Source organism: Chiloscyllium plagiosum, unplaced genomic scaffold, assembly GCF_037043375.1.
Source record: "Chiloscyllium plagiosum isolate Xiang-an unplaced genomic scaffold, Cpla_swu_hap1 HiC_scaffold_31, whole genome shotgun sequence".
NCBI classification, from domain to species: Eukaryota; Metazoa; Chordata; class Chondrichthyes; order Orectolobiformes; family Hemiscylliidae; genus Chiloscyllium; species Chiloscyllium plagiosum.
In genome coordinates, this window is record NW_028270169.1 from 24,793,414 (window position 1) to 24,806,955 (window position 13,542).

The window sequence follows — 13,542 nt, forward strand, 5'->3', positions numbered from 1 at the left end:
CTGTATTTGAACCAGCTGTTTGACTTAGAACAATTCACCTCTGTGCACCTGTGATCTTTGAAGTATCATGCGAAAGAAAAGTTTAAGTAGAATTCAGTTTCACATTTGCACTTACAGGAAAGCTTGAGAAAGTATCATTAAATTAAGTACGATATTTACATGCCAAAGGAACTGATTAGAATTGTCTGTGCTTGACACTGATGTCTTGGGTGAAACTGGTTTAATTAGCAGTAAACTGTGAGTGATAAAAGGCCAAAACAATTGGACAGATACTCTGGCAAAAAGTAAAAGATGATCATGTCCTTGCCAGCTGAATGAACTACCCACCTACTCTAAACGACTTCTCAGCACTTGCTCTGTACCCTGCATATTTACAGGTGTTCAGGTGTAAATCCACATTTCTTAAATAAGTTGAATGTTACTGCCTCATCTCCTAAACTGGCAGCGAATTCCAAGCGCACCCTCTGCATAAGAGTTTTCTGTTCTATGTTGTATCTAATCCTCCTTCCCATCACCTTAAATTGGTACCCCTGATGATTGACCTTTTCACTAGGGGAAACAGGTCTTTTGTATCTACTGTATCCAAACTCCTCATCTAATGCCATAAGACTTAAAAGCAAGAGTGCACCACTCAGTCCATTGAGTATGTCATTTGGTGAGATCATGGCTGATTTTATAATCCTCAACTCCACTTTCCAGCCTTATTTTCCATAATCAATGCTTTTACTGATTAAGTACATTCAAGGCTGAGAGAGAGATTTTTAACGTACAGCCTTGTGCAAAAACAAATTGCACAGATTTGTTACTTTTTTTTAGATTAGATTAGATTACTTACAGTGTGGAAACAGGCCCTTCGGCCCAACAAGTCCACACCGACCCGCCGAAGCGTAACCCACCCAGACCCATTCTCCTACATTTACTCTAGTGAAGAAATTCCTCCTTACCTCTATTCTAACCCCTTACTCCACTCTCTGGCCCCACATGGGAAAATAGCCTTTCTGCGTCTACATTGTCAAGTCGTCTTCGAATCTTATGTTTTAATAAGGTCACCTTTCTTTCAACTAAACTCCAGTGAATACAGGCCTGACTGACTCAAACTCTCTTCATTAAACAGTCCATCCATACCCTGGATCAACCTAGTTAACCTTCTCTGAATTGCTTCCAGTGCTAATATGCCTTTCCTTAGATAAGGGTTCCAAAACTCTTCACGCTATTCAAGCAATGGTCTGAATTTTAGTTTTACCTAAACCTCCTGTTTTTATACTTTTGTTACCTTTGGAAATAAAGGGTAGGAGCTTATTTGCCTTTCTTATTATTGGCTGAAGTTGGATACTAGCGTTTTGTGATTTGTACACAGTCTCCCAAATTCCTCTCTTGCAGTTTTATAGTCTTTATCCATTTAATATTCAGCTCCTCATACTTTCTACCAAAGTGCATAGCCTCACATTTTCCCACATTATATTTTATTTGCTAAATTTTTGCCTACCTGCTTAATCTCATATATCTCTGCAGTCTGTTGTCCTTATCACTTGCCTTTCCACCTGTTTTTGTATCATCCCCTAACTTGGCAATTGTCCTTTCACTTCCCTCATCTTCTTCATTAATATATTATAAATAATTGTGGTCCCAACACTGATCCCTGTGGCACTCCACTAGTTAGGCTGCACTCCTGGAAGTTCCCCTCTTATCCTAACTTGTGTCTTGTATTAGACAGCCACTCCTCTATCCATGTTAATAAAAGGTAAAGTCAAATTCTTGCTCACTCATTAGAGAGACAACTGGTGATTGTTTAACCTGAGGGTCACCATATCTCAGGCAAGGAAGAAGAGTCCTTCATCTGGTGCTGGAATTGAACCCATGCTGTTGTAGTTACTCTGTCAACTGAGCGAACTAATAAACTACCTCCAACACCATGGGCATTTATCTTGTTAAGTAGTCAAACATATAACTTGCCAAATGTTTCTGAAAATCCAAATATATTACATCCCCTGCTTCCCCTTTGTGCTGCTTATTTCCTCAAAGTATTCTAGTAAATTTGTTAGGTATTTATTTTCCCCTTCATGAGGTCATGCTGACTGTGCTTATCATCTTCCTCTTTATTATTATTTTTTGGTTATCTTTTGGTTTATAAAATGTCCCCAATCATCTAGTTTACCTGTAATTTTTGCCGCATTGTTTTTTTCTTTCAATTTGGTGCTATCCTTAACTTACCTGGTTAACCATAGTTGGCTTATTTCTTCTTGGATTCTCCCTTTTTCACTGGGATATTTGCTATGATCTATAAACTAGTTTCTTAAACATATGGCTTTGTTTCTTGCATGTCTTTGCTACTTAACCCTTTTCCCAGTCTTCTCCAGCTAGTTCTGCCCTCATTCTTTTGTAATTACCGTTACTTAAGTTTAGCTTTCTTGTTTCCAACTCCAGTTCCTCCTCCTCAAATTCTACAATTTCAATTAATTCAACTCTCAAACTTTACTGTCCTCAGAAAGACAATCTTAGCCTCTGCAATCCTTTTTCATAGCTGCTGTTTTTTATGCCCTGGCAATATTGTTGTCAATCTCCTCTGTACTATCTGAAGAGCAATTCTGTCCCGACTGGAATGTGATGACAAGAACAATTCACAAAAACTCCAACTGTGGCCTAAGCAGTGTCTTCCTTGGTTCAAGCACTACATTGCTGCTTTTGTATTCAGTACCTTGCCCAAAGAATTAAAGTAACCTGTGCTGCCTTTATCATCGTTCATCAGCCAGTCTGTCCTATTGCCTACAGGGAACTGTGGATATGGACTCCTAGGGCTCTCTCTTCCACAACCTTGTTCCATGTCCTCCCATTTGTTGCATGCTCCTTTGCTTTGTTTCCCCTCTCCACTTACTCATTCGACCAAAACATCCTGAAATTCACAGCGATCATCTGGGCTAAAACTACCTGATCAGTTTTTGTACTATCTGCAAATTTCTCAGTCATGCTACCGTGTTTCAGTCTAAATTATTATTTTAAAAATGATCATGTGCCCTGTGGAACACAGCCAGAAGCTGCTTTCAATTTAAATTAATAGCTAAAATTACCATAGTCTTACTAGACCATAGGGCTATGCTGTCATGAGAGAGATGACTGGTGAGGATTTCACCTGAGGGTCACTACGCCTCAGCTCAAAGGGGAGGTTGAGAAGTAGGTTTCTTTTGTGGTAACCTTTATCTGGTGCAGGAATTGGTATACTCTGCATTGCAACAAGCTGTCCTGTCAAATGAGCTAACCAACCCTGTAAGTAATGAAAGTTAATCTTCAAGTGATTTGTGAATCAGTAACAAAGTTAATATTTGTTACTGAAAAATAAATGGAGATAATAGATTTGTTAGGTGGCATGTTATCAGAATACAGAATATATTTTATTTGGGTAACTAATGAAGCCATACTTAGTGTAATATTTTTACTGAACTATTAATAAGGCTGAGAAAGAGGAAATGGGTTAATTATCCCCCTGGGAGACCAATGTAGATTGGTCAGTAATGCAAAAATGAATTTTTGATGTTAAATTGCCAGTTGCCATTTTCTTTGAGATGGGCTATATGATTATTGCACTCAGTGAATGTCCAATTCATAACACCTTACCAAAGTTTGAGGAAGATAAATATTAGCTGATGAACTTAATGTAGCTTGTTGCTGAAAAATGTAGCTTATAACATCCTGTTCCTGTAGCAGCTTGACTTTCTCTTAGAAGGACAAAAGAGACCAGACTGGTGAAAACCAGAGCTTTGGGTGATGATCTAAATCATTATAGCATTATAGTTACCCTGTGTCTGCCAGTAATCTTTGTTTGAATTTTTTCAGGATATTTAGTCCTAAAGATGCTATCCAGTTGACTAGCTGTTGGCAAGGCAAATGTCTGATTTTAATGAGAATGTTATCTTTTATGCAGAAAAAAAATGCAAGTAAGCAGAAAGACTGGGTATGAACAGGAACAAATCTCAATTAAGCTTTTAGTAGGGAAAATGTAAATATTTAGTGTGTCAGTGTTGAAATGTCTTTGTGCTTTTAGCTATTAAATGAAGTTGTAAATGAAAGAATAATTACAATCAAATCATATATCTGATTTGACAGTGAGTCACCTTGTAGCCTGTAGTTTAGAAATATCTGTTTTGTTTGAGCAGAGGTAATTAAAACTCATACCATTTATAGTGGAAACTAGATAAGTAAAGTAGCTTTGTTTGTTGAGGGTTTACCTGTTATCTATCTGTTTACTTTTCCTACGCTCAGTCGGGTAATGGTTTACACGACTTATTAATTTGTCTCCATTTAACTTGAACTGTGAAGTACTGAATTGCCAACAAAAGGAATGATTTAGTATAAAAAGTAATTAAGCATTTGTTGCTGTTAAACATTTTGGTAAATTCTTGTCTTTGTTTTTAGAACACAAAACACTATGAATTGTTAAACTACAGTGAGCATGGAACAACAGTTGACAATGTTCTGTATTCGTGTGACTTCTCAGAAAAGACTTCTCCTACTCCACCAAGCAGTATTGTTGCCAAAGTTCAAAGTGTAATAAGTAAGTGTGTTTTCACAATTTTTCTGTTTGTTCACGGGTAATGGGTTTTGCTAACTTAGCCAGCATTAATTGTTCATCACTGATTGACCTTGAAAGTGGTGAGGTGCCTTCTTGAACTGCTGCAGTCCTCTGGGTGAAGTGGGTAGATATGCTAACAGTGCTGCTAGGTGGGTAATCCAGGATTTGACCCAGTGATGGTGAAGGAATGGCAGTGTAGTTCTAAATTAAGAAGGTGTATGGCTTCGAGGGAAACTTGAAGGTGGTGGTACTCCCATTTGTCTGCTGCCTTTGTTCTAGATGATAGAAGTTATGGGATTGGAAGGTCCTGTCAAAAAACAATGGTGAGTTGCTGCAGTGCATCTCAGTGATGATCTGCAGTACTGCCACTTTGCATTAGTGGTAGCTGGAGAGAATATTAAAGTTTGGTGGCCAGTGAAACACACTGCTGAGCATCCAGGCAAGTGAAGAATACTCCTTCACTCTGCAGACTTGTCTATATAGTTGGTTGGCTGGCTTTGGAAGTCATTAGGTAAATTAATGCACAATTCCTAGCCTCTGTCCTGATCTCGTAGCCACTTTATATACCTGGTCTGCGTTTACATTTCTGGTCAATGATAATTTGTTGTTTGTTGGGGGTTTCAACAATGATTATACCATTGAAAATCCAGAGGCGATGGTTAATTTCTCTCTTGTTCAAAACGGTCATTGTCTGGCACTTGTGTGATGAAATTGCCTCTAATCAGCCCAGTCCTGGATGCTGTCTAGTATATTTGCTGCAAATAAATACAGGTGGCTTCAGTATCTGAGTTGTGAATGATTCTGAACATTGCACAATCATCGATGATCTTAAGATGGAAAAACGTATCAAGGAATCAACTGAAGATGGTTCAATCTCTGTCATTGCCCTGAGGAATTCCTACAGCAATACCCTGAGACTGAGCTGATTGACCTCCATACAACCACCTTCCTTTGTGCTAGGTGTGACTCTCTAACCAGTGGAGAGATCTCTGTCTGATTTCCATTTAATTGCTGTTTTGCTTGAGTTCCTTGATGCTATAATCTATCAAATGCCTGCCTTCATGTCAAGAGCAATGACACTCATTCCCCACCCTTGGAATTCAGCTCCTTTGTCCATCTTGGACCAAGCCTTATGTGATCAGGAGCTGAGCAGCTGCTCATCATCTTGGATGTTGGTGGGGTAGTGGTATAGGTGGTAATCAACAGGAGGTTACTGCCCATTGATAACAAAAAGCTTCATGGTCTCCAGCATTTGTGTTGAAGATGCCCAGGGAAACTTTCTCCCATTGTGTACCACTGTGCTACTATCTCTGGATGGTCTGTTCTGGTGGAGCAGGACACTGCAATCTGATGGTAGCAACTGGGACTTTGTAAGATATGATTTTGTGATTGTGACTGTGTAAGCTGTTGCTTGACTATGTTGAAAATTTGGCCCAAGACCCCAGAAGTTTGTCAGGAGGACTTTGCGAGGTCAACAGTACTTAGTTTGCTATTGTCACTTCTGATGCTAAGTTTGTCAAGTGGTCTGTTTGGTTCAATTCTTTTTCCTAAGTTTTGTAGCAGTTTGGTACAGTGAATGGCTTGCATAGCTATTTCAGGGGGACACTTAAAAATCTCCACATTTGCTTTGCATCTGGAGTCACATGCAGGTTTTTTAAAAATTCATTTGTGGGATGTGGGCGTCTCTAGCTGGCCAGCATTAATTGCCTGTCCTTAGTTGCCCTGAGCTGCTGCCTTGAATCACTGCAGTCCACCTGCTGTGGTTTAATTCACAGTGCCATTAGGAAGGGAGATCCAGGATGTTGACCCAGTGACGGTGAAGGAAACATGATATATTTCCAAGTCAAGGTGATTAGTGGCTTGGAGGGGAACTTGAAGGTGGTGGTGTTCCCATGTATATGCTGCCCTTTCCTTCTAGAAGAAAGTAGTCATGCGTTTGGAAGGTGAGATCTGAGAATGTTTGAATTTCTGTAGTGCATCTCATAGTATGCATTGCTGCTACTGAGTGTCGGTGGTGGAGGGAGTGGTTGCTTGTGGACATAGTGCCAATCAAGTGGGCTGCTTTGTCCTGGATGGTGTCCAGTTTCTTGAGTCTTGTTGGGGCTGTCCTCATCCAGGCAAGTGGGGGTATTCCATCACAGTCCTGATCTCTGCCTTGTAGATGGTTGACTGGTTTTGGGGAGGCAGGAGGTTAATTACTCGCTGCAGTATTTCTAGCCTCTGACCTGCTCTTATAACCACTGTTTGTGGTGATTCCAGTTGAGTTTCTGGTCAATGATAACTCCCAGGATTTTGATAGTGGGGGATTCAGTGATGGTACACTATTGAACGTCAAGAGGTAGAGGTTAAGTTGTCTCCTATTGGTGATAGCCATAGCCTGGTATTTTTGCGGGGCGAGTGTTGCTTGCCACTTGTCACCCCAAGGCTGGATATTGTTCAGATCTTTTTTGCATTTTAACATGGACTGCTTCAGTATCATAGGAGTTACAAATGGTGCTGAACATTGTGCAGTCATCAGGGAGCATCTCCACTTCTGACCCTGGAGGGAAGGTCATTGATGAAGCAGCTGAAGATGGTTGGGCCTAGGACACTATCCTCAGGAACTCCTGCAGAGATGTTCTGGAGCTGAAATGACAGACCTCCAACAACCACAACCGTCTTCCTGTGTGTCATAATGACTCCAAACATCAGAGAGTTTGCCCCGTGAAGCCCATTGATTCCAGTTTTGCTAGGGCTCCTTGATTCCACACTTTGTCAAATGCAACCTTGATGTCAAGGCCTGTCATTTATACCTCCTCTCTAGAATTTAGCTCTTTTGTCCATGTTTGAACCAAGGCTGTAATGAGATCAGGAGCTAAGTGGTCCTGGCAGAACCCAGTTGGTGTCACTGAGCAAGTTATTGCTGAGCGGGTGCTGTTTCATGGCATTGTTAATCCATCATCTTACTGATGATAATTGGTTGGATTGAATTTGTTCTGCTTTTTATGTGCAGGCCATATCTGGGTAATATATTACATTGTCAGCTAGGTGCCAGTTTTGTAACTGTATTGGAACAGCTTGACTGGGGGAGTGGCAAGTTCTGGAACACAAGTCTTTAGTACTGTTGCTGGAATGTTGTCAGGGCCTCAATAACTAGTCATCCAGGGTTCCCTACTCCTGCCAGCCTTACCCTTCACTCTTAACAGGAACATGCTGGCCCTTAACTTTCATTAACTCAGTTTTGAAACCTTCCACTTACCAGATGTCCCTTTGCCTGCAAACAGCCTTGCCCATCAACTTTTGAAAGTTTCTAAGACTATCAAAATTGGCCTTGCCTAAATTTAGAACTTTACCTTATGGATCAGGTCTGTCCTTTTCCTCAGGTATTTTAAAACTAATGGAAATATGGTTACTGGTCCTAAAGTGCTCCCCCACTAATGCTTATGTCACTTGCCCTGCCTTATTTCCTAAGAAGAGGTCAAGTTTTGCCACTTCTCTAGCAGGGCCATCCACATACTGCGTGAGAGAGTCTTCCTGAACACCCTTAACAAATTACTTTTCATCCAAGCCCTTGACACTATGGCAGTCCCAGTCGATGTTACGAAAGTTAAAGTCCCCTACTATTACAAGCTGCTTATTCCTGCAACTATCTGGGATCTCCTTACATAATTGCTCCTCATTCTCCTGATGCCTTCTGCCTAAATATTTCTATGAAAACTTCAGCCTTATCTTTTGCATTCTTATGCTGGGCTCTTCTGTTATTGAGGATGGGCATATTTGTGGAGCCATCTCCTCCAGTGAGTTGTTTAATTGTCCACCCCCATTTATAACTGGATGGTGGCAGGACTGCAGAGCATAGGTCTAATCTGTTGGTTGTGGGATTTTTTTTAACTCTGTCTATCGCTCACTACTTTTGTTTAACATGCAAATAGTCCGGTTTGGTGACTTCACTAGGTTGACACCTTGTCCTTAGGTATTCCTGGTGCTGCTCCTGGCATGCCCTCCTGCACTCTCCATTGAACTAGGGTTGATCCCCTGGCTTGATTGTAATGATTGAATGTGGAATATGTCAGCTATTTGAGTACATTTCTGCTATTGATAGCCCACAATGCCTCATGGATATCCAGTCTTGAGTTGCTAGGTCTGTTTGAAGTCTGTCCCATTTAGCACTGTGATAGTGCCTCACAACATGGAGGTTATTCTCAATCTGAAGACAGGACTTTGTGTCCACAAGAACTGTGTATTGGTTGCTTTTACCAATATTGTCATGGACAGATGCATCTACAGCTGACAGATTGGAAAGGAAGAGGTCAAGTTTGTTTTCCCCTCTTATTGGTTCCCTCACCGTTTGCCGCAGACCCAGTCAAGCAGCAATGTCCTCTAGGACCAGATCAGCTCAATAAATAATACCTGTGTCAAGTCACTTTTGATGGTGGACATTAAAATCCTCCTCCCCACCCCAGAGTACATTTTGTGTCCATACCATCCTCCATTCTTCCTGTGTTTTTCAAAATGAGGGAGTACCAATTCATCAGCTGAGGGAGGATGGTATGTGGTAATCAGCAGGAGATTTCCTTGCCCATATTCAACCTGAAGCCACAAGACTGCATGGGGCTTGGAGTTAATGTTGACGACTCCCAGGGCAACTCCCTCTTCACTGTGCTGTCACCTCTGCTGGGTTTGTCCTGCCAGTGGTACAGGACACTGAGGAATGGTGGTGTCAGTAAGGTTTGATTCTGTGAGTATGACCATGTCAGGCTGTTTAATTAGTCTGTAAGACAACACTCCCAATTTTGGCACTCATCCCCAGATGTTAGTACAGAGGACTTTGCAGGGTCCACAAGGCTGTTTCTGCCATTGTCTATTCCAGTGCCTAGGTTGATGCCAAGTGATCCGTCCAGTTTCATTTCTTTGAGACCTTGTAGCAATTGGTACAACTGGCTTGCCATGCCATTTCATGAAAGCAATTGAGAGTCAACCACATTGCTATGTATACCAAACCAGGTCAGGATGGCAGATTTCCTGAAGGACATTAATGAACTAGCTGACAATCGACTGTGATTTCATGGTCATCAGTAGATTCTTAATTCCAGGTTTTACTTTTTATTGAATTCAGATTCCACCATCTTCCATGGTGATATTTAAATTCAGGTCCCCAAAACATTAGCTGAGTTTCTGGATTAGTAGTCCAGTGATAATACCTGGTAGGTGAGGCCAGACAAGGAAAGTACAGTAGATTACTTTCCCGAAAGGACATTAGTTTCTGAAATAAAAATGAATGAATAAGAAACAACTTAGGACAGTGTACAACAATACAAATCAGCCATTAATCCCCTCAGCAGTGTTTCAAACAAGAAGGACTTTGAGTAGTGAAATAATTGTGAAAAACCAAATATGTGGCACAAGAAAACTGTTCTGGACAACAGGAACATCATAATGTTGATTTAAAATCCTCATTTTCAGATAAAAAAGGATTCTTTGAAATCAAACTGTTTGGATGGAGAAGAGCTCATTCTTGATCAGTGGAACCCCATGTTTCAGGAAACAGCTACAACAAAGACATAAGATTTTTCCCAAAGAATGATTGGCATCTCCCACTGAGGTTCTTCAGTAAAATTTAATAAGCTGAGAGATTATGCAATATTCATGGCACAAACATTCAATTGACCGTGGTGTTTAGATATGTGCAGATATTTTTAGTGGATAATTCAAGTTCATATAATTTGAAATTCACTTGGATATCTTGTACTATAAAATGAATGAATTAAATATGATCTTAAGCAGGATTTTCTTGTGGACCCATTAGAGGGCCCAACACAATTTTGAAATACTAGGCAACATTTCAATTATTGTGTAATTTAGGGTAAACATTTTTTGATTTTCTTTTTCTCTTTGATTTGCAGAATATTGTAAGAGCAGAAAGGAAGAAGTGGTACAAGAAGAGACTGTCATGAGTTCCCAAGGCCAGGGACTGCATGGTAAAAGCTGTAACTGCAAAGCTAGCAGCTCCAGTCTAATAGGCGGCAGTGGAGCAGGCTGGGAAGGGACCGCATTGTTGCATCATGGGAGTTACATCAAGCTTGGTTGCCTGCAGTTTGTGTTTAGCATCACAGAATTTGCAATGAAGCAGCCGAAGGAGGAAGAAACCCTAGCACATGATACTGACTTAGAACAGAAGCATTTGATGAAACTTCATCAAGTGCCAGTGTTGCGATCCAACTCTGTTCCATGAGGTTTCTGAAATGTACATAGGACTGAATGGGGAACCATGAACCGAAGAAGCTGTCTTTATATTGCATGAAATGAAGTATCTTCAGCATCTTTTTTGTTTTTTTTTGTTTTGCTCAGATTTTGTGGGCAGTTGCACATAGAATTTGTATAATGACTTCTCTTTTAAATATGTAACTTGTCATAGTTGTAAATGTTGACTGAATGAGAAAAAGAAGCAAGGTCCTATTTGAAGGTCATGGTAAAAACCCTTTGCAGAACGAACTGGAAAAGCCGAGGATACATTCAGACTGCATCCCTAAACATGTACAAATAATCAAAGACTTGTTATATTTTGTGCCAGTGACAATAGTTTTTATAAATATGTGCAAAGTTTTCATAAAAGGATATGTTTATCTACTCTGATCATTGTTTTATTTAATGTATCTGGAATCCTATGACCCAGATGTTTTCTGCTACTTTTGCACTACAAGTAGCTGCTGTGTACTGATTAAAGAGGAAAAAAAACCTTTCAAAATATCAATGGTATTTTATTTGACTGAGAAAGGAGAAGTGTTAAAGTAGAGTCTGTGTTGATGCACCTTTAATGGTGTCAGTGGTTTTTAAATGTGTAACATGCTAAAAACTTGTGGTATGGCACCAGCTGCCGTTGTGTTGTATTGTAGTGTAAAAGTTTGTCGTAAGCTTGTTAAGGTCCTTTTTCACACAGTAGTTCAAATGTAAATAGTTAATGTATTGTTTCAGATTTTACAACAGACACTTTCATGTATTCTGTATATAAAAAATTGACTCCAAGTTCTTGTCTCTGCCTGTCTATTATGACTGTAAATACATCAGATTTTTTAAAGAAAAACTTCTTGTTGCATTTGAATATTTTAATACAGTCCTATCATTCTTAACCCAACTTACAACAATACAAAACAGCAGTTCTGAAAAAGGGTCACTGGGCCTGAAACATTTAACTCTGCTTTCTCTCCACAGCTGCTGCCAGACAGCTGAGTTTTTCCAACAATTTGTTTTTGTTTCTGACTTCCAGCATCAGCAGTTCTTTGGGTATTTTCTTGTTTGATATAAAACTTTTGTGTCCGAGAAGTTACATTTCTAATGCTGTACAACTGCACGTAAGCTGATCACGTGACTTGAACTCTGAGTCTCCATATGTCATATCCATATATTGTCTTCAGTGTTTCTTTCTGCTGTTATTTGTTCTTCCTTTCATTATGTTGGCAGGCAGATGGTGCAACAAAAATAATGACGGCCAACCTCTGCTGTCTTTTGAGATGATTATTCCACATTTCAGGGAAGTTAAAAAGCAAAGCTTGTTATAAGTTTGGAGGTAATTGTAAAATCTGAGCCACAATAGTGATGTCTGATGAATCGATGTATATAATGTACTAAGTTTATTCAACTGCTCTTCTTTCCAGATGAGAATTAGGATTTCTAAAGCCATCACGTTGAGTAAAAAAGTAATATTCCAGAGTAAAGAGAAATTGGACTGAAGCATTTTTTAAATGATTTCAATTGGTCGTGCAGACTGACAACACCATACCAGCCAGTTGACTGGTTCTAAGCCAGGACTCATGGAACATGTTGACTATACGAAAAATGCCTTCATCTATTATCTCTAACAAATAGGCAACAACAGCGGGCTTGAAGTTGTGGGCTACGGCTTACCAACAAATACCAACAAAGAAGTCTAGTTTGCTGGCTTGAAATGAAATAAAATAATCAATAGTTTACACCTGATAATGCTGCTCAACATTAATTTGTTCTTCAAAAGCAAAAGGATTTGAAAGCAGGATGACCAAAAGTGATGCTGGCACACCTCTGGATGTGACATGTTCTTAGGCCAACTTGATATGAAACCCCTCTGATTGCTGGCAGACAGGATCAGTATGTCTGAGGTCGACTGTAAGCCTGAACAATAGAAAGAGCCTAATCTGTTCACTTCTGCTTTATTTTTGGCTACAGTGGAATACCACCCAATTGCTAGACAGTCTGGTGAAGAAGAAAGTGAGTTTCAGGAAGAAAGGATAAATCCAATGCCAATTTCAATTGAGTTGTGTATAAAGGAATGTACATTAAGTACATTGTTGCCTGCCTGTCAGAGTGAAGAATTAGTTGATCATTAAATCCTTTTGCAGTCTTTAGAATAAACAAACCCACATGTTTTAATGAAATGAAATTAAAGCTTTCATTTGGTGTAATGACTTTGAATTATTCCTGAAAACAGTCCTGATTGAAATTCCAATCTGAAAGGGCATCAAAACTATCGGGCAGAAATGTTTTTCTTTTAAATAGCATACAATAAAAGTAATGCAAATAAGCCAATGAAGATAGGTAGTATAGAATTGTTCAATGTTTGCCATGTCTAGCCCTGAACAGACCAAAATCTTAGACCTTATTAACTTGCAAACTTTACAAAGGATAATGTATACTGCCTCAGTTGTCTGAAAAATTGTGCTGAGTGACTCACCATGCTCCCATGTTGAGAAGCTTGGCAGTTACACCATTTCTGAATAGGAATAACTATTTGTTCCTGTTATTCTTGTTATATGATGGAGTAGAATCCTGAAGACTAAGTTCCCACATCAATAAGTAAAAGTTATGCATGGAGATTATGGTGTGACATGCATCATGCATTCTTTTTAGCCACAGAGTCTCAAATGTTTTGAGGTTTTGGTTGATGATTGTAATGTTTTTACATCATATGAATTACCACTTGTAAACATTCTTTGTTAATGATTCTTATTCAGTTAGATATCCTCCAA

General features: G+C 39.6%; 1 protein-coding gene across 2 annotated transcripts in view; it reads left to right on the forward strand.

Moving 5' to 3' along the window:
* Positions 1 to 11,566, forward strand: part of phf12b (PHD finger protein 12b) — an 87,141-nt gene extending 75,575 nt beyond the window's left edge. For both annotated transcript variants that reach the window (XM_043718463.2, XM_043718462.2), the window contains 2 exons: positions 4,408 to 4,546; positions 10,447 to 11,566. In XM_043718463.2, the coding sequence (XP_043574398.1) occupies positions 4,408 to 4,546; positions 10,447 to 10,775 (468 nt within the window). In that variant the 3' untranslated portion in view covers positions 10,776 to 11,566. The remainder of the gene's footprint in view (positions 1 to 4,407; positions 4,547 to 10,446) is intronic.
* The last annotated feature ends 1,976 nt before the right edge of the window (positions 11,567 to 13,542 follow it).